The sequence below is a fragment of the Heptranchias perlo genome, chromosome 44 (assembly GCF_035084215.1).
Source record: "Heptranchias perlo isolate sHepPer1 chromosome 44, sHepPer1.hap1, whole genome shotgun sequence".
NCBI lineage: Eukaryota > Metazoa > Chordata > Chondrichthyes > Hexanchiformes > Hexanchidae > Heptranchias > Heptranchias perlo.
This window is the reverse complement of record NC_090368.1, coordinates 6,748,335-6,769,488: the sequence shown is the minus strand read 5'-3', so window position 1 is coordinate 6,769,488 and position 21,154 is coordinate 6,748,335. Positions and strand designations below refer to the sequence as shown.

Genomic DNA, 21,154 nt, shown 5'->3' with positions numbered 1-21,154 from the left:
ATCTACACTATTCACCTCAATCACTCCATGTGGGAGCGAGTTCCACATTCTCACCACTCTCTGGGTAAAGAAGTTTCTCCTGAATTCCCGATTGGATTTATTAGTGACTCTCTTATATTTATGGCCCCCTAGTTCTGGTCTCCCCCCACAAGTACTGTATAACACTGGGGTACAGTACTGGTGGGTACAGGTCTGTCCCTGTATAACACTGGGGTACAGTACTGGTGGGTACAGGTCTGTCCCTGTATAACACTGGGGTACAGTACTGGTGGGTACAGGTCTGTCACTGTATAACACTGGGGTACAGTACTGGTGGGTACAGGTCTGTCACTGTATAATGGGGTACAGTACTGGTGGGTACAGGTCTGTCTCTGTATAACACTGGGGTACAGTACTGGTGGGTACAGGTCTGTCCCTGTATAACACTGGGGTACAGTACTGGTGGGTACAGGTCTGTCACTGTATAATGGGGTACAGTACTGGTGGGTACAGGTCTGTCTCTGTATAACACTGGGGTACAGTACTGGTGGGTACAGGTCTGTCTCTGTATAACACTGGGGTACAGTACTGGTGGGTACAGGTCTGTCCCTGTATAACACTGGGGTACAGTACTGGTGGGTACAGGTCTGTCCCTGTATAACACTGGGGTACAGTACTGGTGGGTACAGGTCTGTCCCTGTATAACACTGGGGTACAGTACTGGTGGGTACAGGTCTGTCTCTGTATAACACTGGGGTATAGTACTGGTGGGTACAGGTCTGTCCCTGTATAACACTGGGGTACAGTACTGGTGGGTACAGGTCTGTCACTGTATAACACTGGGGTACAGTACTGGTGGGTACAGGTCTGTCTCTGTATAACACTGGGGTACAGTACTGGTGGGTACAGGTCTGTCCCTGTATAACACTGGGGTACAGTACTGGTGGGTACAGGTCTGTCCCTGTATAACACTGGGGTACAGTACTGGTGGGTACAGGTCTGTCCCTGTATAACACTGGGGTACAGTACTGGTGGGTACAGGTCTGTCCCTGTATAACACTGGGGTACAGTACTGGTGGGTACAGGTCTGTCTCTGTATAACACTGGGGTACAGTACTGGTGGGTACAGGTCTGTCCCTGTATAACACTGGGGTACAGTACTGGTGGGTACAGGTCTGTCACTGTATAACACTGGGGTACAGTACTGGTGGGTACAGGTCTGTCACTGTATAACACTGGGGTACAGTACTGGTGGGTACAGGTCTGTCTCTGTATAACACTGGGGTACAGTACTGGTGGGTACAGGTCTGTCCCTGTATAACACTGGGGTACAGTACTGGTGGGTACAGGTCTGTCCCTGTATAACACTGGGGTACAGTACTAGGGTTGTAGGGATGGTGGAGATTACAGAGATCGGGAGGGGCGAGGCCATGAAGGGATTTGAACGTAAGGGTGAGAATTTTAAAATCGAGGCGTTCCTGGACCGGGAGCCAGTGTCGGTCAGCGAGCACAGGGGGGTGATGGGTGAACGGGACTCGGTGCGAGTTAGGATACGGGGGCAGAGTTTTGGATGAGCTCATATCTGATAGCTTCAGCACTGTGCAAGTTTCAAGCAGTCAACTGTGCCCCAGGACTGTGCCTGAGCGTTCTGCCTCGCTCACAAGAGAAAGAGAGAGAGAGAGAGGGGGGACACAGGACAAGTCAGTCGTCAAGCAACCACAAGCATTGCTAAAAATCTGCCTGCGTTTCTTGCTGGCTGTAAGGGACTAAAGGTTTCTCTGTTTGGTGATGCACACACTGATTCACACACTCAGAGTGCTGTTCCAAAAGTATTGGACGTACTGAGAGAGAACGAGAGAGAGAGAGAGAATAGAGAGAGAGAGAGAGAGAGAGAAACCAAGTACCTACTTTAGGAAGGGAGAGGGGGGAATCTCCCAGGGAGGAGCTAGCAGATGGACTTCTCGACTTAAGCAAGGGCTGGAGGGGTCTACGACGGAGGTCCTCGATTGCTGAGATCGGTCGTACCAGGATCGCATCCAACCTCAGCTCACGCCGAATGGCCCAGGACTTGGTAGGACCCTTCGATTTCCTCGTGAGAAACCATCCACGAGTCCTTGGCCAGAGAATGAAGAGATTCTGGGTTCGTCTTTCTTGTTTCCAGGATTGGTTCGAAGTGACGGGATTGGGGAGGGTGGGGGAGAGCCAAAATTTCTATCAGTATGTGTTTCGTGCCTCCCCCCGCCCAAAAAAATATAGATATATCAAGTCAATATTAATTATGGAGCAGAGAAAGCCATTTGTGTCTTTGGTAGTGGGAATCATTATTGATGAGAAACTTTTTGTGAGGAGAGAGGGGGAAAGGGCTTTGGGGAAGATCTCCAAAGTGCAAAATAGTCTTTCCTCGTCCATTCAGGTCAGCCGAGCAAACCAACGGCGATACGAAATGAAAACTTTTCCCGTTGGATGGTTCACAGTAGTCGGACAAGAGTCTCTGGCCTTCTCCTCACCGAGGGCATCCTACACATTCCACGTCCCTTGGATCCACAAGAGGCAGAGGGTTGAGAGTAGACCCAGGACGTAGCAGTGAGCTCCAGGCATCAACTGGGACGCAGATCCCCTGCCCTTGGTTTTGGAAGTATCTGCAACAGGAAAAGGAGGAGATTATTTTGCAGTGTGGAGTTCGAGTGCAGCTCAGTAACAGCCAATAGAGTACGGGCATCCATTGGTGTGGTAGCTTCAGGTCCAAGTCGACAAAAACACCAACATCCTGCCCTAGTGTCACTTGTAACTCGGTGGGTCTCTCTCTCGCCTCTGAGTCAGAAGGTCGTGGGTTCGAGCCCCCACTCCAGAGACTTGAGCCCCATAATCCAGGCCGACACTCCCAGTGCCGGTACTGAGGGAGATACCGTCTTTCAAATGAGACGTTAAACCAAGGGCCCCGTCTCAGGTGGACATAGTAAAATCCCACGGCCATTATTGGAGGAAGAGCAGGGGGGAGTTCTCCCCGGTGTCCTGGGGGGCGATATTTATCCCTCAAACCAACATCACTAAAAACAGATGATCTGGGTCATTTATCACATTGCTGTTTGTGGGATCTTGCTGTGCACAAATTGGCTGCCGGGTTTCCTACAACAGTGACTACACTTCAAAAGTACTTAATTGGCTGTAAAGCGCTTTGGGACGTCCTGAGGTCATGAAAGGCGCGATAGAAATGCAAGTTAAGTGAAAGATGCTCAGTTATTATCAAACAGCCTTTTTAATGGACAAGCCGTGATTGAGAGGTTAACCAGAAACCAGCAACAGCCCAGATGAGTCTAGATGTCCAATGGAGGTTTGGACAAATGCCCTGAGACCAACTCATTGGCCACCTCGCCCGAACGGCCTGTGAGGTGAATTTTTTTTAAACTATTCGTTCGTGGGATGTGGGCGTCGCTGGCGAGGCCGGCATTTATTGCCCATCCCCTAATTGCCCCTTGAGAAGGTGGTGGTGAGCCGCCTTCTTGAACCGCTGCAGTCCGTGTGGTGAAGGTTCTCCCACAGTGCTGTTAGGAAGGGAGTTCCAGGATTTTGACCCAGCGACGATGAAGGAACGGCCGATATATTTCCAAGTCGGGATGGTGTGTGACTTGGAGGGGAACGTGCAGGTGGTGTTAAGTTGTTCTAAATTCAGTAACCTAGGTGGGTAGGCAGGAGAGAGGCGAGGAGACGGGGGGGTGGGAGGAGGAGGAGGAGGAGACGGGGGAGGAGGAGGAGGAGAGGCGAGGAGACGGGGGGGAGGAGGAGGAGACGGGGGGGGGGGGGGGGGAGGAGGAGGAGGAGAGAGGCGAGGAGACCGGGGGGGAGGAGGAGGAGGAGGAGACGGGGGGAGGAGGAGGAGAGAGGAGGAGGAGGAGGAGACGGGGGGAGGAGGAGGAGAGAGGAGGAGGAGGAGGAGGAGGAGGAGGAGAGAGGAGAGGAGACGGGGTGGGAGGAGGAGGAGGAGGAGGAGGAGAGAGGCGAGGAGGAGGAGAGAGGTGAGGAGGAGGAGAGAGGCGAGGAGGAGGAGGAGGAGGAGAGAGGCGAGGAGGAGGAGAGAGGCGAGGAGGAGGAGGAGGAGTAGGAGAGAGGCGAGGAGACGGGGGTGGGGAGGAGGAGAGTCGAGGAGACGGGGGGGCGGTGACAGAGATGGCTGTCAATAAACTAGAGAGGCAATAGAAGGTTGTGATGAAGAGAGTTCGGAGGCCGGAGGAAAGAGGGACTGGTCATGAGGGGAGAGGTATTTTTCTGTATCGAGCCTCTCTGGATACGGGAGGTGGGGTGAATCATTTGATGGATGTGGGGGTTTGGAGAGAATCAAGGGTTGGAATGTTGTTTTTATCTGGTTTTATCCCACAAATGGATGCTGGTCTCTGGCACAGAACCACAGCTCGGACCCACACTGAAATCCTGCACAATAATTCCTTTACACACTGAGCCTCCCATCCAAAGCCGTCTGTCAGAACACATTACAGTCTGGGTGTGAGCAATCACAAAACTATGAGGGGCCGCCATGTCTTGCTGAAGGAGCTTGTATGTTGTCGGATTCAACAAGCTCAGAGTGGAATTACATGGAATTTTACAGAAACAGCCCAACTGGTCTATCCCGGTGTTTATGCTCCACACGAGCCTCCTCCCTCCCTACTTCATCTCACCCTCTCCCCCTATCCTTCTATTCCTTTCTCCCTCATGTGTTTATCGAGCTTCCCCTTAAATGCATCAATGTTATTCCCCTCAACCACTCCATGTGGGAGTGAGTTCCACATTCTCACCACTCTCTGGGTAAAGAAGTTTCTCCTGAATTCCCGATTGGATTTATTAGTGACTCTCTTATATTTATGGGCCCCTAGTTCTGGTCTCCCCCACAAGTGGAAACATCTTCTCTACGTCTACCCTATCGAACCCCTTCATAATTTTAAAGACCTCTATCAGGTCCCCCCTCAGCCTTCTCTTTTCTAGAGAAAAGAGCCCCAGCCTGTTCAGTCTTTCCTGCTGGTGAGAACCTCTCAGTTCTGGTATCATCCTCGTAAATCTTTTTTTGCACCTTCTCCAGTGCCTCTATATCCTCTTTTATAATTTGGAGACCAGAACTGTGCCCAGTAGTCCAAGTGTAGTCTAACCATGGTATATGGAGAGCAGAACTGTGCTCAGTGCTCCAAGTGTGGTCTAACCATGGTATATGGAGACCAGAACTGTGCCCAGTACTCCAAGTGTGGTCTAACCATGGTATATGGAGAGCAGAACTGTGCTCAGTACTCCAGGTGTGGTCTAACCATGGTATATGGAGAGCAGAACTGTGCTCAGTACTCCAGGTGTGGTTTAACCATGGTATATGGAGACCAGAACTGTGCCCAGTACTCCAAGTGTGATCTAACCATGGTATATGGAGACCAGAACTGTGCCCAGTGCTCCAAGTGTGGTCTAACCATGGTATATGGAGACCAGAACTGTGCCCAGTGCTCCAAGTGTGATCTAACCATGGTGTATGGAGACCAGAACTGTGCCCAGTGCTCCAAGTGTGGTCTAACCATGGTATATGGAGACCAGAACTGTGCCCAGTACTCCAAGTGTGATCTAACCATGGTATATGGAGACCAGAACTGTGCCCAGTGCTCCAAGTGTGATCTAACCATGGTATATGGAGACCAGAACTGTGCCCAGTACTCCAAGTGTGATCTAACCCAGGTTCGATACAAGTTTAACATAACCTCTCTGCTTTTCAATTCTACTCCTTTAGAAATGAACTCCAGTTTATACAGATAAGCAAAACCATTTGTTATGTACACGTTCCAAAAGAGAGGGGGAATAAACACTCTCCACCCCCCTCTCTGTTTCCTACATTACAACAGTGCCTACCCTTCAAAAGTCCTTAATTGGCTCTAAAACGCTTTGGGACGTCCTGAGATCACGAACGGCAAACGCCCCCCAATCCCCCATAACCCTCCCTTCCCATGCTCCGTTTTTAGCTCATGCCTTTCAAATTGACACATCTCACAATGTGTCCCACCATTTCATGGGGAGAATTACTTTGTGACTGGCTGCGCGTCGGCAAACGCGGCCAAGACACTTTTGCGCGCAGCAAGGCCCCGCGAAAAAACAACGGAGAGGTAAATGACCAGTTTGTAGGTGGTGTCGGTCGAGGGTTAAACATTGGCCCCGGAGAGAACTCCCCCCCTTGCTCTCCTTCCAATAGTGGCCCGTGGGATCTTTTACGTCCACCCGAGAGGGGCAGACGGGGCCCTCGGTTTAACGTCTCGTCCGAAAGACGGCACCTCCGACACTGCGGCGCTCCCTCGGCACTGGCACCCAAACAAAAAACCAGGGATGAACCAGTCTCACTGCTGCTTATGGGATGTTGCTTATGGGATGTTGCTTGACACAAAATGGCCGCCACATTTCCTGACACAACAGCCATCACCGCCCTTCAAAAAAGGAATTTATCGCTCAAAGTGACACGAGGCAAACATACCGACGACTGACTCAACGGGATGTGGGAAATTATGGGCTGTTTCTCGTGCTCGGCGGGGCTGAAAGGCTCGACTCAATTCGCCTCGGCTAACCTCCGGCCTTGCGTCTGGTCAGCAGCCTGAATCCGAGAGGTGAAAGGTCACGCAAATCCCCTCGCCTTGGCGCAGCGCGCTTGCGGCAGGGAGGGGAGAAAATCAAAACACATCCACCGTCGCACGGGTTAACGCAAGTTTTTGTTTTGATCTGAGGGGGTGGCGGGGCAAGGAATATTCCAGAATTTTCTTCCCGAGCCAAAACTTTCTCAGCTGGAAAAAAACTGCAATTCATCACCAAGTCAACACTTTGAGGGAGTATAATCCTCGTCGTTATAACAGGGAGCCGCGGCCAATTTTCCACTTAGTGCCTGCGCCCACACTGCTCGCCACAAACACAGAGCGTGGGCTCAGGCTGTGCGGGATCTTGCTGTGCGCCAACTGCATTGCCGACAACAGCGACCCCACCTCAGGAAAGGACTCCATTGGCTGTGAAGCGCCTTGGGATGCCGAGGTTGGGGAAAGCACGACAGAAATGCAAGTTCGTTCTTTCACGACCACAGGGCGTCCACAAACTTAGACGTGATAACCACCCGATAATCTGGTTTTTAGTGATGTTGGTCGAGGGATAAATATCGGCGCCAAGACACCGGGGAGAACTCCCCCACCCCCCCTGCTCTTCTTCCAATAGTGGCCGTGGGGCGGACGGGGCCCTCGGTTTAACGTCTCGTCCGAAAGACGGCCCCTCCCCCTCAGTACTGGGAGTGTCGGCCAAGATTACGGAGCTCGGGTCTCTGGAGGGGGGTCTCGAACCCATGACCGTCTGACTCAGTCGGTGAGACTGCCACCCACTGAGCCGCGGCTGACAAGGCCTATCTCACCGCCTCCGACTCGAACTCTCCCCAAGTCACAGGAACAAAGGAAGAGGAGGAGGCCATTCAGCCCCTCGAGGCTGTTCCACCATTCAATTAGACCATGGCTAATCTGTATCTTAACTCCATCTCCCCGCCTTGGTTCCGTAACCCATAATACCCAACAAAAATCTATCCATCTCGGTTTTGACATTTCCAATTGACCCCCAGTCTCAACAGCTTTTTGGGGGGGGGGGAAGAGAGTTCCAGATTTCCCACTCCCCTTTGTGTGAAGAAGTGACATCACCCCCTGAACGGCCTGGCTCTAATTTTAAGGTTCTGCCCCCTTGTTCTGGAGGAAATAGTTTCTCTCTATCGACCCTAGCAAATCCTTTAATCATCTCAAACACCTCGATCAGATCACCCCTTAATCTTCTACACTCGAGGGAATACAAGCCCAGTCTGTGCAACCTGGCCTAGTAATTTAACCCTCTCTGGTGAATCTACACTGCACCCCCTCCAAGGCTAATCTATCCTTCCTGAGGTGCGGTGCCCAGAACTGAACGCTGTATCTCCAGACGAGGCCTTCCCTTCCTCCTACAACGTACGAGCTTGGCGTCAGCTAATCGTTACTTCCTGATTTAATTGGTCGTTTCTCCCGCACTCTTTTCACCATTGGCATCTGCACCGTGAAGCTATCACTTGGGGGTTTGTCCAATTCCAAAACAAGAAAAGCTTTAGTCAAAACAAAGAGGTTGTTTTGTGTTTAAATAGCGAAGCTTAAAACACATGCTAACCTCTTCAAATGGAGCAAGGCCTATGGGACCTAGGTTGCCAACCCTCCAGGATTGGCCCTGGAGTCTCCAGGAATCTGTTGCAAAACCCAGGGGGGGAAATCATAGTCGGGGGGGGGGGGAATTAATGAAAATTGTTTTCTTTGAGTACATCTGTTTATTAGTTATGAAAATATTGGAGATGAGGGGAAAAAAAATGACGCTGTGATGTTGGAGACGATGACACCTCCAGGAATACGTCCAACCAGAGTTGGCAACTGCTAGATTGGGGATATGCTTCACTTGGTCAAGTCACAAAGCAAAGGAAGGAAGGAGGGGTGGGCACTGGCCAGAAGACCGGTGGCCCGAGACCGCCAATGACTCTCAGGTGACAATTCTTTATGCAAAGCCCCAACAAGAATTGGCGTTTTTCTCAGGTGAGGCCCTTCTGGTCTTGGTCTCCTCGTCAATCTGCCACCTCTCACCACCACCAAAACAGTGGCTGCCCCTTTTAAAAAAAAAAATCCCAACAAATTCAAGATGGGATAGGTTTTTGTTAAAAATTAATTCCCAGGATGTGGGCAAGGCCAGCATTTATTGCTCATCCCAATCAGACAGCTCCACGGTCACTTTTACTGCCTTGGTGGGAGTTGAACTCACGTTCTCTGGATTATTAGTGTGGTAACAGGACCGCTGCATCCCAGATTAGCCATCTGGAGTTCTTACCACAAAGTCAGGAGTGTGATGGAACACTCTCCACTTGCCTGGATGAGTGCAGCTCCAACAACACTCAAGAAGCTCGACACCATCCAGGACGAAGCAGCCCGCTTGATTGGCACCCCATCCACCACCCTAAACATTCACTCCCTTCACCACCGGTGCACCGTGGCTGCAGTGTGTACCATCCACAGAATGCACTGCAGCAACTCGCCAAGGCTTCTTCGACAGCACCTCCCAAACCCGCGACCTCTACCACCTAGAAGGACAAGGGCAGCGGGCACATGGGAACAACACCACCTGCACGTTCCCCTCCGAGTCACACACCATCCCGACTTGGAAATATATCGGCCGTTCCTTCATCGTCGCTGGGTCAAAATCCTGGAACTCCCTTCCTAACAGCACTGTGGGAGAACCGTCACCACACGGACTGCAGCGGTTCAAGAAGGCGGCTCACCACCACCTTCTCAAGGGGGCAACTGGGCGATAAATGCCGGCCTGGCCAGCGACGCCCACATCCTGAGGGCATCAGACCTTCGTGGGATTTCCATGGAGATTTGCGACCAGATTGTTTTGTTTTTGAGAAACGACAGCATCAAAAATAAAACGGGACTGCTCAGGCAGTGGTTGATCGGTGACTCACTGACGCCAGACTGACTTTTAACGATGGTACATCATTTGCTTAATTAGGTGAACTCCCACGTTCATTCAACCTTGGTTGACAGGTTTGTACTTGTGTTCCTGATGGGAAGTGATCCCAAAAGGGTGCGGAGGGAGGGTGGGAAGCTGCGAGTTCCCGATCGCCTTCCCTCTGACGGATAGAAATCACACAGCGTAGGAGGAGGCCACTCTGCCCATCGGGCCTATGCCGCCTCTTCGAAAGAGCTCTCCAATTAGTCCCACTCCCCCCTGCTCTTGCCCCCAAGACCCTGCAAATTTTCTCCGCTTTATCCAATTCCCTTTTTTTTTTAAAGTTACTATTGAATCTGCTCCCACCGCCCTTTCAGGCGGCGCATTCCAGATCAGAACAACTCGCTGCGTCAAAAAAATTCCCCTCGTCTCTCCCCCCCTCTGGTTCTTTCCCCGATTATCTTCAATCTGGTGTCCCCTCCCGCCACTGGAAACAGTCCCTCCTCGTTTATCCCCTCATGCAGGTGCCCGAAGCTCGGTGAGAACAGGGGGGGGGTCAGGACTCAGTGGCGATGCCCCCCCCAGTCAAATAGCCCGTCCCCGGCGCAGCCCACCTTGTTGTATCCTCTCCCTCGCTTGCGAGCGTGGCGTCTCTGTGGTTGGTCTCAAAGCTGCAACGGGAAGAGAGTAGTCAGAAAAACAAGTTAGTAAGACGTCCCGGCCCCCGAGATTGGAGGCCGCCTGCCTCCCGAATTCCCACTGATACCGAGTGATTCCGGGTGTCTGACATCGAGGAGGCCCGTGAGTTAAACTCTTGAGCTCATGCTGAGATTTCCGCTAGGCTCTCACCCACCCCCTTTCCCCCCCCCCAGTTAAAATCGGGCCTACCCCACCCTCAGGCCCTGTCGACAACAATCAGGCTCCTGGTTACCAGCCACACTGAAGCCCAATTTGGCCCAAAAGACACAAGCTCGTGGGCAATGGGGCCTCGGGGGGGAAAATAGACAAAGTTCGAATTCTCCCAATCGTGGCCTAATGAGTTTGACAGGCCTTGATGCTTAAATGGAGAGTTTTGGAACCAATTGCTGCCAGATACAGTCTCGGCCTGAGAGACGTACAAACTGGCAAGGTCATAGTTCAATCTCCAGCCTTTCACCTTCCCCAAGGACATCTCAGCTAGGAATCACGGCCCAGCAATCAACAACAACCGCCTCCGTTTATAGAGCTCCTTTAAGGCAGTAAAGCATCGCGAGGCTTTTCTCAGGAGCTAGGGTGAGAGGATTGTCCGGTGAGGAGAGACTGAGTAGAATGGGCCTACGCACTCCGGAGTTAGCCGACCTCGGCCGGAGTGGGGATCGGCCGCACGATCGTCCTGGTGTTCAAATCACAAGAACATAAGAAATAGGAGCAGGAGTAGGCCATTCGGCCCCTCGAGCCTGCTCCGCCGTTCAGTAAGATCATGGCTGATCTTTGACCTCAACTCCACTTTCCCGCCCGATCCCCATATCCCTTAATTCCCCGAGAGTCCAAAAATCTATCGACCTCAGCCTTGAATATTCTCAACGACAGCCCTCTGGGGTAGAGAATTCTAAAGATTCACAACCCTCTGAGTGAAGAAATTCCTCCTCATCTCAGTCTAAGATGGCCGATCCCTTATCCTGAGACTATGCTCCCTAGTTCTAGACTCTCCAGCCAGGGGGAAACAGCCTCTCAGCGTCTCCCCTGTCAAGCCCCCTCAGAATCTTATATGTTTCAATGAGATCACCTCTCATCCTTCTAAACTCCAGAGAGTATGGGCCCATTCTACTCAACCTCTCCTCACAGGACAACCCTCTCACCCTGGCTCCTGTGAAGCACCTCGAGACGCTTTACTGCCTTAAAAGAAGCTCTATAAATGTCGGCGAGACTCCGAGCCGAAATGTCCTTCGGGAAGGTGCGAGGATGAGCCGCGATGCCCCCCAAAGTCGCACAGCCGCTCATGGATAACGGGCCCCTTTAAGAGAAGAAAGTCAACGAGGGGAGGGCGGGCTCCCGTTGACGGTGCTGCACCCCTGCATAGCGGTGTTGCCATCTGGCATTTTATACTCCACAGTGAGATTACCCCTTAATCTTCGAAACTGGAGGGAATACAAGCCTAGTCCAGGCAAGCTGTACTCATAATTTAACCTCTTATAGCCCCGGTGACACAGACACAGACAGACGTCCTCAATATCCCAGACGGGTTCAGTACTGAAACCTAATACAGCCAGCTGAAGGAACGTTTATGTAAAGTAAGATCCAAAGCCCGCAGTATTCAATGGCAGAGTCATAATTTATCGAACAAATAAAATCTTAATGTCCCACTCTCGGCAGTTTATTTCATGTTTATGATGTTCCATTGGAAGTAAGGGACACAGCAAACTGCTCACAGCCACACTGATGAAATAACTGATGGGCTTTGCCCCCTTCAAACAAGATAATAATCGTCCCACTGAGATCACAGCCCACGTACTCGGCTCAGGGAGATTGGGAAGAATTTACTGGTTCAGAATGCTTCTTATTTCACTGCATGATAAGGTGAGCGACTTTAAACATCACCCATTTCAGCATCAGACACTCCCAGGGCAGGTACAGGGTTAGATACAGAGTAAAGCTCCCTCTACACTGTCCCGTCAAACGCTCCCAGGGCAGGTACAGGGTTAGATACAGAGTAAAGCTCCCTCTACACTGTCCCATCAAACACTCCCAGGGCAGGTACAGGGTTGGATACAGAGTAAAGCTCCCTCTACACTGTCCCATCAAACACTCCCAGGGCAGGTACAGGGTTGGATACAGAGTAAAGCTCCCTCTACACTGTCCCATCAAACACTCCCAGGGGCAGGTACAGGGTTAGATACAGAGTAAAGCTCCCTCTACACTGTCCCGTCAAACACTCCCAGGGCAGGTACAGGGTTAGATACAGAGTAAAGCTCCCTCTACACTGTCCCATCAAACACTCCCAGGGCAGGTACAGGGTTAGATACAGAGTAAAGCTCCCTCTACACTGTCCTGTCAAACACTCCCAGGGCAGGTACAGGGTTAGATACGGAGTAAAGCTCCCTCTACACTGTCCCCGTCAAACACTCCCAGGACAGGTACAGGGTTAGATACAGAGTAAAGCTCCCTCTACACTGTCCCCGTCAAACACTCCCAGGGCAGGTACAGGGTTAGATACAGAGTAAAGCTCCCTCTACACTGTCCCGTCAAACACTCCCGGGGCAGGTACAGGGTTAGATACAGAGTAAAGCTCCCTCTACACTGTCCCGTCAAACACTCCCAGGGCAGGTACAGGGTTAGATACAGAGTAAAGCTCCCTCTACACTGTCCCGTCAAACACTCCCAGGGCAGGTACAGGGTTAGATACAGAGTAAAGCTCCCTCTACACTGTCCCGTCAAACACTCCCAGGTCAGGTACAGGGTTAGATACAGAGTAAAGCTCCCTCTACACTGTCCCGTCAAACACTCCCAGGGCAGGTACAGGGTTAGATACAGAGTAAAGCTCCCTCTACACTGTCCCGTCAAACACTCCCAGGGCAGGTACAGGGTTAGATACAGAGTAAAGCTCCCTCTACACTGTCCTAACATGGCCTCGGATTGAAATCTCAAGCCTTTGCTGGTAATTCAATATACAAACTCATTACAGATTTAATTAGCGTACACCAAGATTGCTCCTTCTGGTCTCGAGCACTACCGCTTCCAAACAAGAGGAACTGTAAATAATAGGTGGTGAAGGCACATTATTGTTGCCATGGCAACAGTTAACACCAACCTTGTTGACAGGAACAGTACTGTTCCACTACCGTAAGTTACCTAAAGGAAGGACGAGCATCACACCTAGCGATAGCAAGTTGCTTTTTATATATCTCCTAGTTCTTGTGTTCTTGTGATTTGAGCACCAGGATGAGAACTTTACCCCATCCAAACGGGTGCCCGACCCCTCCCACTCTGGCTGAGGGCAGCTAATTCGGCACAGGGCCGGAGTTTGAACTGTGACCTTCCCCGGCCTGTCCGGCTCTGAGGCGGGAAAGTGGACTTGAGGTCGAAGTTCGGCCATGCTAAAAACAGGGGGCAGGGGTCGGCCGCACGGCCTGCTCCGCCATTCAACCCGATCGTGGCTGACCGTCGACCTCACTTTCCCGGCCCCATCCCCGTGTCCCTTGATTTCCCCCTTCGAGGCCAAAAATCTATCCATCTCAGCCTTGAATATCCTCAACGGCTTGAGCATCCGTCTCTGGGGTGGAGAATTCCCAAGATTCTCCGCGATCTTACTGAATGGCGGAGCAGGCTCGATGGGCCGCATGGCCTACTCCCGCCCCTGTTTCTTATCATGGCTGATTTTCGACCTCATCTCCATTCCCCCTGCCCCCTTCCTCCAAACTAGGAGAGAGAGAGAGAGAGAGAGAGAGACGAAGCCAATGGCATTCCTATGTAGCCTGGAGTCTAAAGTCCTCGACAAAGATTCCCAGAATGTTCTGGCCCTCAGTTATGGCTGCCTGACAGATATCCCCCTCTTCTCAGTTGGGATGGAGTCCAGTGAAAGGTCACTCACTTGTCGCACAGCAGACGGACACCCTCAGTCGCAGGCACCTGTCCTTTTTGTTTTCGTGGGGTACAGCTGTGGGACAGAAAGAGAATGTTCAGTCAAAAAATTAGAGTGGAAAAGGAGGCCCAATAATTTGACCTCAGTGGGTCGCAATCTCTCTCCCTCGCCTCCAAGTCAAAAGGTCGTGGGTTCGAGGCCCCCCCTCCAGAGACTCGAGCCCCACCATCTCCCGGGAGGGAGCGCTGCACTGCCGTCTTTCGGATGAGACGTGCGACCGAGGGCCCCCGCCCCGCCCCGCCGTCTGCCCCTCTCGGCTGGACGCGAAAGATCCCACGGCCACTGTTTGGGAGAAGAGCAGGATAAGGGGTCGGCCATTCAAGACGGAGAATGAGGAGGAATTTCTTCACTCGGAGGATTGGGAATCTACGGAATCCTCTACCCCAGAGGGCTGTGGGTGCTCAGCCCTCGAGTATGTTCAAGGCTGAGATCGATAGATTTTTGGGCTCTCGGGGAATCAAGGGCGGGAAAGTGGAGTTGATCAAAGATCAGCCCTGATCTGATTGAATGGCGCAGCAGGCTCGAGGGGCCGAATGGCCTACTCCTGCTCCTATTTCTCATGTGAAGAGCAGGAGAGTTGTCCCCGGTGTCCTGCCCGATATTTATCCCTCAACCAACATCACTAGACGATGAACTAATCATATATATTGTGGGATCTTGCTGTGCACCAAATAACTGCCTACATAACAACAGTGACTGCACTTCAATGGTTACCCTCTGGTTGCTTTGGGACACCAAGTGAAAGTTCTTTCTAGCACAGGTTCCCCCACAATAAACTTACCCTTTCTCCCCCGCCCCCCCCAACCTTCTCTCCCAAGCGGCTGGGGGTAAGTCTGGTGCTTGTCCCCTCCAGTACCTCGCCCCGAATGGCCCTTCTTCACGTCGGAGCTGTGGCACTATTCAACCACTTGGGGCATCGTGGCCCAGTTGGACCCAGCAGGAACCTGGGCCCAATTTTCCTCCCCCCACCCCGCCAATCCCAGCCCAGTAGTGCTGAAACCAACTGTAGCGCCCCCTGCTGCTACCTTGGCTTCAGTCAGCTGGGGCGACAGCAAACTTGGGGAGGGAGGGGGGGGGGGGAGTCGGGGGGAGGGTTCCATGCAAGTTAGATGTGGTAGTGCTACGAATAGGAGACACTTGGCTCTTCCCAATGCACCTTCCTTCATAGTACAAATGGCCCTGTGATTCGAGGACCAAAACCATTGTAGCCCCATGGGAGTGAGGCTCTACATTGGCTCCCGGTCTGGCAACGCCTCGATTTTAAAATTCTCACCCTTGTTTTCAAATCCCCTCCGTGGCCCTCGCCCCTCCCTCTCCCTATCTCTGTAACCTCCTCCAGCCCCTACAACCCTCCGCGATCTCTGCGCCCCTCCAATTCCGGCCTCTTGCCCATCCCCCGATTCCCATCGCTCCGCCATTGGCGGCCGTGCCTTCAGCCGCCCGGGCCCTAAGCTCTGGAATTCCCTCCCTAAACCTCTCCGCCTCTCTCTCCTCCTTTAAGACGCTCCTTAAAACCTCCCTCGTTGACCAAAGCTTTTGGTCACCTGTCCTAATATCTCCTTATGTGGCTCGGTGTCCAAACATCATAGGGTAAGCAAAGCGAGTTTTTGCAAATCCCATTGCTTGTGGGTGAGGAAAGATTTATATTATAAATGCTGGTTCATGTTGTCTACACGGATTGAATTACAGACTGATCACTGGAGCAAAGAATCTGGCAAGTTAGGTCTTGCTGGGAGAACTGGTTGTGGGTTTAACTGGACTCACCAGGACGTTTACAGTTAATTGTCTTCCTTCAACATCCCCCTTCTCTCCTACTTTCAGGCCGATCGACCCCGCCCGCCCGCCCGCCCGCCAAACCCTTCGGGAACCGGGGACAGCCATTCAGGTCCGGCGGTCAGCCCGTGGGCCGCACTCTCACCTCCGAGTCAGAAGGTCGCGGGTTCGAGCCCCGCGCTCCAGAGGCTCGAGCCCCATAATCCAGGGCCGTCGCTCCCCAGGGCCAGTGCTGCGCAGTCGGAGGTGCCGTTTTTCGGATGAGACGTTAAACCGTCTGCCCCTCTCAGACGGACGTAAGAGATCGCACGGCCGCTATTGGAAGGAGAGCAGCCCGGGGGGGGGGTTCTCCCTTATCCCTCAAACTACCACCAAAACCGGATTAACTGGTCTTTAATTTCATCGCTGCTTTCCGGGATCTTGCTGTGCGCAAAATGGCCGCCATGTTTACCGATGTAAGAACAGTGACTACATTTCATTGGCTGTGAAGTGCTTTGAGACGTCAGAAGGCCGAGCCCCCCACTCCCAGAGACTCGAGCACATAATCCAGGCCGACACTCCCGGCGACAGTACCGGGGGGGAGCGCCGCGCTGCCGGAGGTCAGCGACCTCAAACCGAGGGGCCCCCCTCTCAAAGATAAAACGGGCACTATTGGGAGAAGAGCAGGGGGGAGTTCTCCCCGGCGTCCTGGGGCCGATATTTATCCCTCGACCGACATCACTGAAAAAACAGATGATCTGGTCGTCATCTCGTTGCTGTTTGTGGGATCTTGCTGTGCGCAAAATGGCTGCCGCGTTTCCTACATTACAACAGTGACTACACTTCAAACAGTGCTCCAATGGATACAAGGCGCTTTGGGACGTCCTGAGGTTGTGAAAGGCGCTATAAAATTGCAAGTTCCTTCTTGATTGAAGAAGACAGGCACGATCTACCACTTTGCAAATCTAATGCTGACCTTCTCATCAGCCCACTGCCTGAAGCAGATGCAATAATAACTTTCAAAAGGGGAATTGGATAAATACTTGAAAAGGGAAAATTGACAGGGCCACGGAGAAAGAGCAGAGGGAGAGTGGATCGCTCTTTCAGAGAGCCGGCACAGGCACGATGGGCCGAACGGCCTCCTTCTGTGCTAGAACCATTCTACGATCCTCCTGGACCCAGCTCCATACCTAAAGCTTGCTTTGCCTTCCAACCCTCCCCACCCTGGTTGGCATGTGCGCACCAGGCACCATCAATATGGTATTGAGATAGAGGATCAGCCATGACCATGTTGAACGGCGCAGCAGGCTCGAGGGGCCGAATGGCCTCCTCCTGCTCCTTTTTTGCCATCTGGTTCCGGGCCAAAGTGGCCCCAGCAGCAAGTATCTGCAAGCCCTTTGACCGTGGTGGGGGGAGGTCCACATCAGATGTCCATCCGCCCCTTCACGACTCTCCAGCTCGAGTCACCGGGTGGCGATCTGGAGCAGGAGACCTGGTTGGTCTCCCCCAGGGGGCCAGAGTCAATCAATTACACAGTGCCAGCTACTTCTCGGGGTTGCCAACCCTCCAGGATTGGCCTGGAGTCTCCTGGAATTGAAGATTAATCTCCAGACAGTCCTGCGGACGAAATTATCAGGGGGCAAGAAATAAAACTGTGTGTGTTTTTTCTCCCCTTTCCTTTAACTCTTTTATTTATTTTCTAGTTACGAAAATATTGGAGGCGGGGGGGAGGGGAGGGGAAACAAAGTTTGTTTGACCCGACAGTCAAGAATCATCCAATTGGGTAACAAAGAGTCTGTTCGCTTTCCGATTGGCGGGGCTCTGCGGCGACGGACCTGTCGGGAGGCCAATGGCGGGAGCACTCTGAGTCACGTGACGAAAGCTCCGGGAATACGGCCAAGCAGAGTTGGCGACCCCCCACCCCGCAAGCTACTCCTGGAGATGAGCTGACCCAGGCCTGGCCTGGGACCGAACCTGGCCGATGTAGTTCAGCCACTCGCTGCCGGTTCCCCAGTTAATCCATTCTTTGCCAACTTCCATCTTAGAGGCCGCAGGCCAACACCAAACAAGGGGAAGAGCACAGGCATTTGGCCCAATGCTGGCCCCTTTGCTAAAGTCATAACCTGGAGTAAGAAATTCCATTGTCCCCAAGATATTACTTTATTTCTCTTATTTTTCAATTCCCACATCGAGTCGTCCTCAACATACAAACCATTAATAAGTCTGCCTGGTTTGGTTTCAGCTGGAGGCATTTTCTCGTGCTAGAACCTCTCCCGTTCGAAAGGAGCCTTCTTCTCCAGAGAGGTAAGTGACCTTTCGGTCTTGGGACGCGGAGGAACATGGGAACAGGAGGGGGCCGTTCAGCCCCTCGAGCCTGTTCCCCGCCATTCAATCAGGTCATGGCGGATCCATATCTCAACTCTGCCTCGGCTCCATATCCCTTGCCCAACAAAAATCTATCGATCTCAGGCTTGACCGTTCCAATTGACCCCCGGCCTCAACAGCTTTTTTGGGGGAGAGAGTTCCAGATTTCCACTCCCCTTTGTGTGAGGAAATGCTTCCTGACATCACCCCTGAACGGCCTGGCTCTAATTTTAAGGTTCTGCCCCCTTGTTCTGGACTCCCCCCACCAGAGGAAATAGTTTCTCTCTATCGACCCCATCAAGAACACCTCGATTAGATCACCCCTTAATCTTCTAAACTCGAGGGAATACAAGCCTCGTAATTTAACCCTTTTAGCCCCGGTATCATTCTGGTGAATCTGCACTGCACCCCCTCCAAGGCCGATATATCCTTCCCGAGGTGTGCTGTACTAAGGGAGTGCTGCACTGTTGGAGGTGCCGTCTTTCGGTTGAGACATTAAACTGAGGACCCACCTGCCATAAGATCCCACTGCCACAATTCGAAGGAGTTGAGTAGAATGGGCCGATACTCTCTGGAGTTTAGAAGAATGAGAGGTGATCTCAATGAAATATATAAGATTCTGAGGGGGCTTGACAGGGTAGATGCTGAGAGGTTGTTTCCCCTGGCTGGAGAGTCTAGAACTAGGGGGCATTGTCTCAGGATAAGGGGTCGGCCATTCAAGACTGAGATGAGGAGGAATTTCTTCACTCAGAGGGTTGTGAATCTTTGGAATTCTCTACCCCAGAGATGGATGCTCAGTCATTGAGTATATTCAAGGCTGAGATCGATAGATTTTTGGACTCTAGGGGAATCGAGGGATATGGGGATCGGGCGGGAAAGTGGAGTTGAGGTCGAAGATCAGCCATGATCTTATTGAATGGCGGAGCAGGATCGAGGGGCCTACTCCTGCTCCTATTTCTTAAGTTTTTATGAGAGTTCTCCCCGGTGTCCTGGGGCCAATATTTATCCCTCAACCAACATCACTAAAAAAAAAGATTATCTGGTCATTATCACATTGCTGTTTGTGGGATCTTGCTATGCGCAAATTTACTGCTGCGTTTCCTACTTCACAACAGTGACTACTGTAACCTCCTCCAGCCCCTACAACCCTCCGAGATCTCTGCGTTCCTCCAATTCTGGCCTCTTGCCCATCCCCGATTTCCATCGCTCCACCATTGGCGGCCGTGCCTTCAGCCGCCTGGGCCCTAAGCTCTGGAATTCCCTCCCTAAACCTCTCCACCTCTCTCTCCTCCTTTAAGACGCTCCTTAAAACCTGCCTCTTTGACCAAGCTTTTGGTCACCTGTCCCTAATATCTCCTTATGTGGCTCGGTGTCAATTTTTGTTCGATAATCGCTCCTGTGAAGCGCCTTGGGACGTTTTATCTTAAAGGCGCTATATAAATGCAGGTTGTTGTTTCCAATATTTTTACTCCTCTTTTTCCATGAAGAGAACGGCCAACTCTGACTGACCCCTCACCCAACAGGCCACAAGGGTGTTTATATCCCTTCCGAATTCTCTTCCCCACCAGCACTCAAAGCTGACTTGCTCCTCATTGTGCTGCATTGGGTGCGATGGGAACTGTTTCCCCACAGTGGATATCCTGAAGGAGAACAGCTACTGTGAAATTGTGGCCAGCTTTGCGCCTCAGGGCCCGATCCAGTGGGATACAGGCCAACCCATCTCACTGCACAGCTTCAGGACGGCCAAATGCAATTTAATTCTTTCTGCCTGGACTGAAATGAAAACCATGTCCCAGAGAGATGAAAGGCTTGCCTGATCTTCAAGGGGAGGAAAAGAATAAGGAAAGTGAGACAGAGCGAGAGAGAGAGTGCGGGCCAAAGAGAGAGAGAGAGAGCGAGAGAGAGAGAGAGCGCGAGAGAGGGCGAGACAGAGAGAGAGAGAGAGCGAGAGAGAGGGAGACAGAGAGAGAGAGAGAGAGGGAGGGAGAGGGAGAGGGAGGGGGAGGGAGGGAGAGGGAGAGGGAGAGAGAGAGAGGGAGAGGGCCAAAGAGAGAGAGAGAGAGAGAGAGAGAGGGAGAGGGAGAGGGAGAGGGCCAAAGAGAGAGAGAGAGAGAGAGGGAGAGGGAGAGGGAGAGGGCCAAAGAGAGAGAGAGAGAGAGAGAGGGAGAGGGAGAGGGCCAAAGAGAGAGAGAGAGAGAGAGGGAGAGGGAGAGGGAGAGGGCCAAAGAGAGAGAGAGAGAGAGAGGGAGAGGGAGAGGGCCAAAGAGAGAGAGAGAGAGAGAGAGAGAGGGAGAGGGAGAGGGCCAAAGAGAGAGAGAGAGAGAGAGAGGGAGAGGGAGAGGGCCAAAGAGAGGGCAAGACAGAGAGAGAGAGAGAGAAAGAGGGCCAAAGAGAGGGCGAGAGAGAGAGAAAGAGGGCCAAAGAGAGGGCGAGAGAGAGAGAAAGAGGGCCAGAGAGAGAGAGAAAGAGGGCCAAAGAGAGGGCGAGACAGAGAGAGAGAGAGAGGGCGAGACAGAGAGAGAGAGAGAGGGCGAGACAGAGAGAGAGAGAGAGGGCGAGACAGAGAGAGAGAGAGAGAGGGCGAGACAGAGAGAGAGAGAGGGCGAGACAGAGAGAGAGAGAGGGCGAGACAGAGAGAGAGAGAGGGCGAGGCAGAGAGAGAGAGAGGGCGAGGCAGAGAGAGAGAGAGGGCGAGGCAGAGAGAGAGAGAGAGAGAGAGAGAGAGAGAGAGAGAGAGAGAGAGAGAGAGAGAGAGAGAGAGAGAAGGCCAAAGAGAGAGGGCGAAACAGGGCGAGAGAGAGGGCGAGACCGAGAGAGACCGAGAGAGACCGAGAGAGACCGAGAGAGACCGAGAGAGACCGAGAGAGACCGAGAGAGACCGAGAGAGACCGAGAGAGAGTGCAGGCCAGAGAGAGAGAGAGAGAGAGAGAGAGAGAGAGAGAGAGAGAGAGAGAG

The 21,154-nt window shown here is 52.4% G+C and overlaps 1 protein-coding gene across 2 annotated transcripts in view; it reads right to left on the bottom strand.

Annotated features, from left to right (window-relative positions):
• Positions 1-21,154, bottom strand: part of LOC137306758 (ephrin-A2-like) — a 48,782-nt gene that overhangs the window by 1,069 nt on the left and 26,559 nt on the right. The window contains exons 3-5 of one of the 2 annotated variants that reach the window (XR_010958929.1): positions 14,033-14,098; positions 10,080-10,136; positions 1,888-2,618 (exon numbers count right to left, since the gene is read on the bottom strand). Coding sequence is in view for 1 of the 2 variants with exons in the window: in XM_067976127.1 (XP_067832228.1) it covers positions 2,497-2,618; positions 10,080-10,136; positions 14,033-14,098 (245 nt within the window). In the remaining variant the exon portion in view is untranslated. The remainder of the gene's footprint in view (positions 1-1,887; positions 2,619-10,079; positions 10,137-14,032; positions 14,099-21,154) is intronic. The other variant, XM_067976127.1, reaches the window with a different exon arrangement.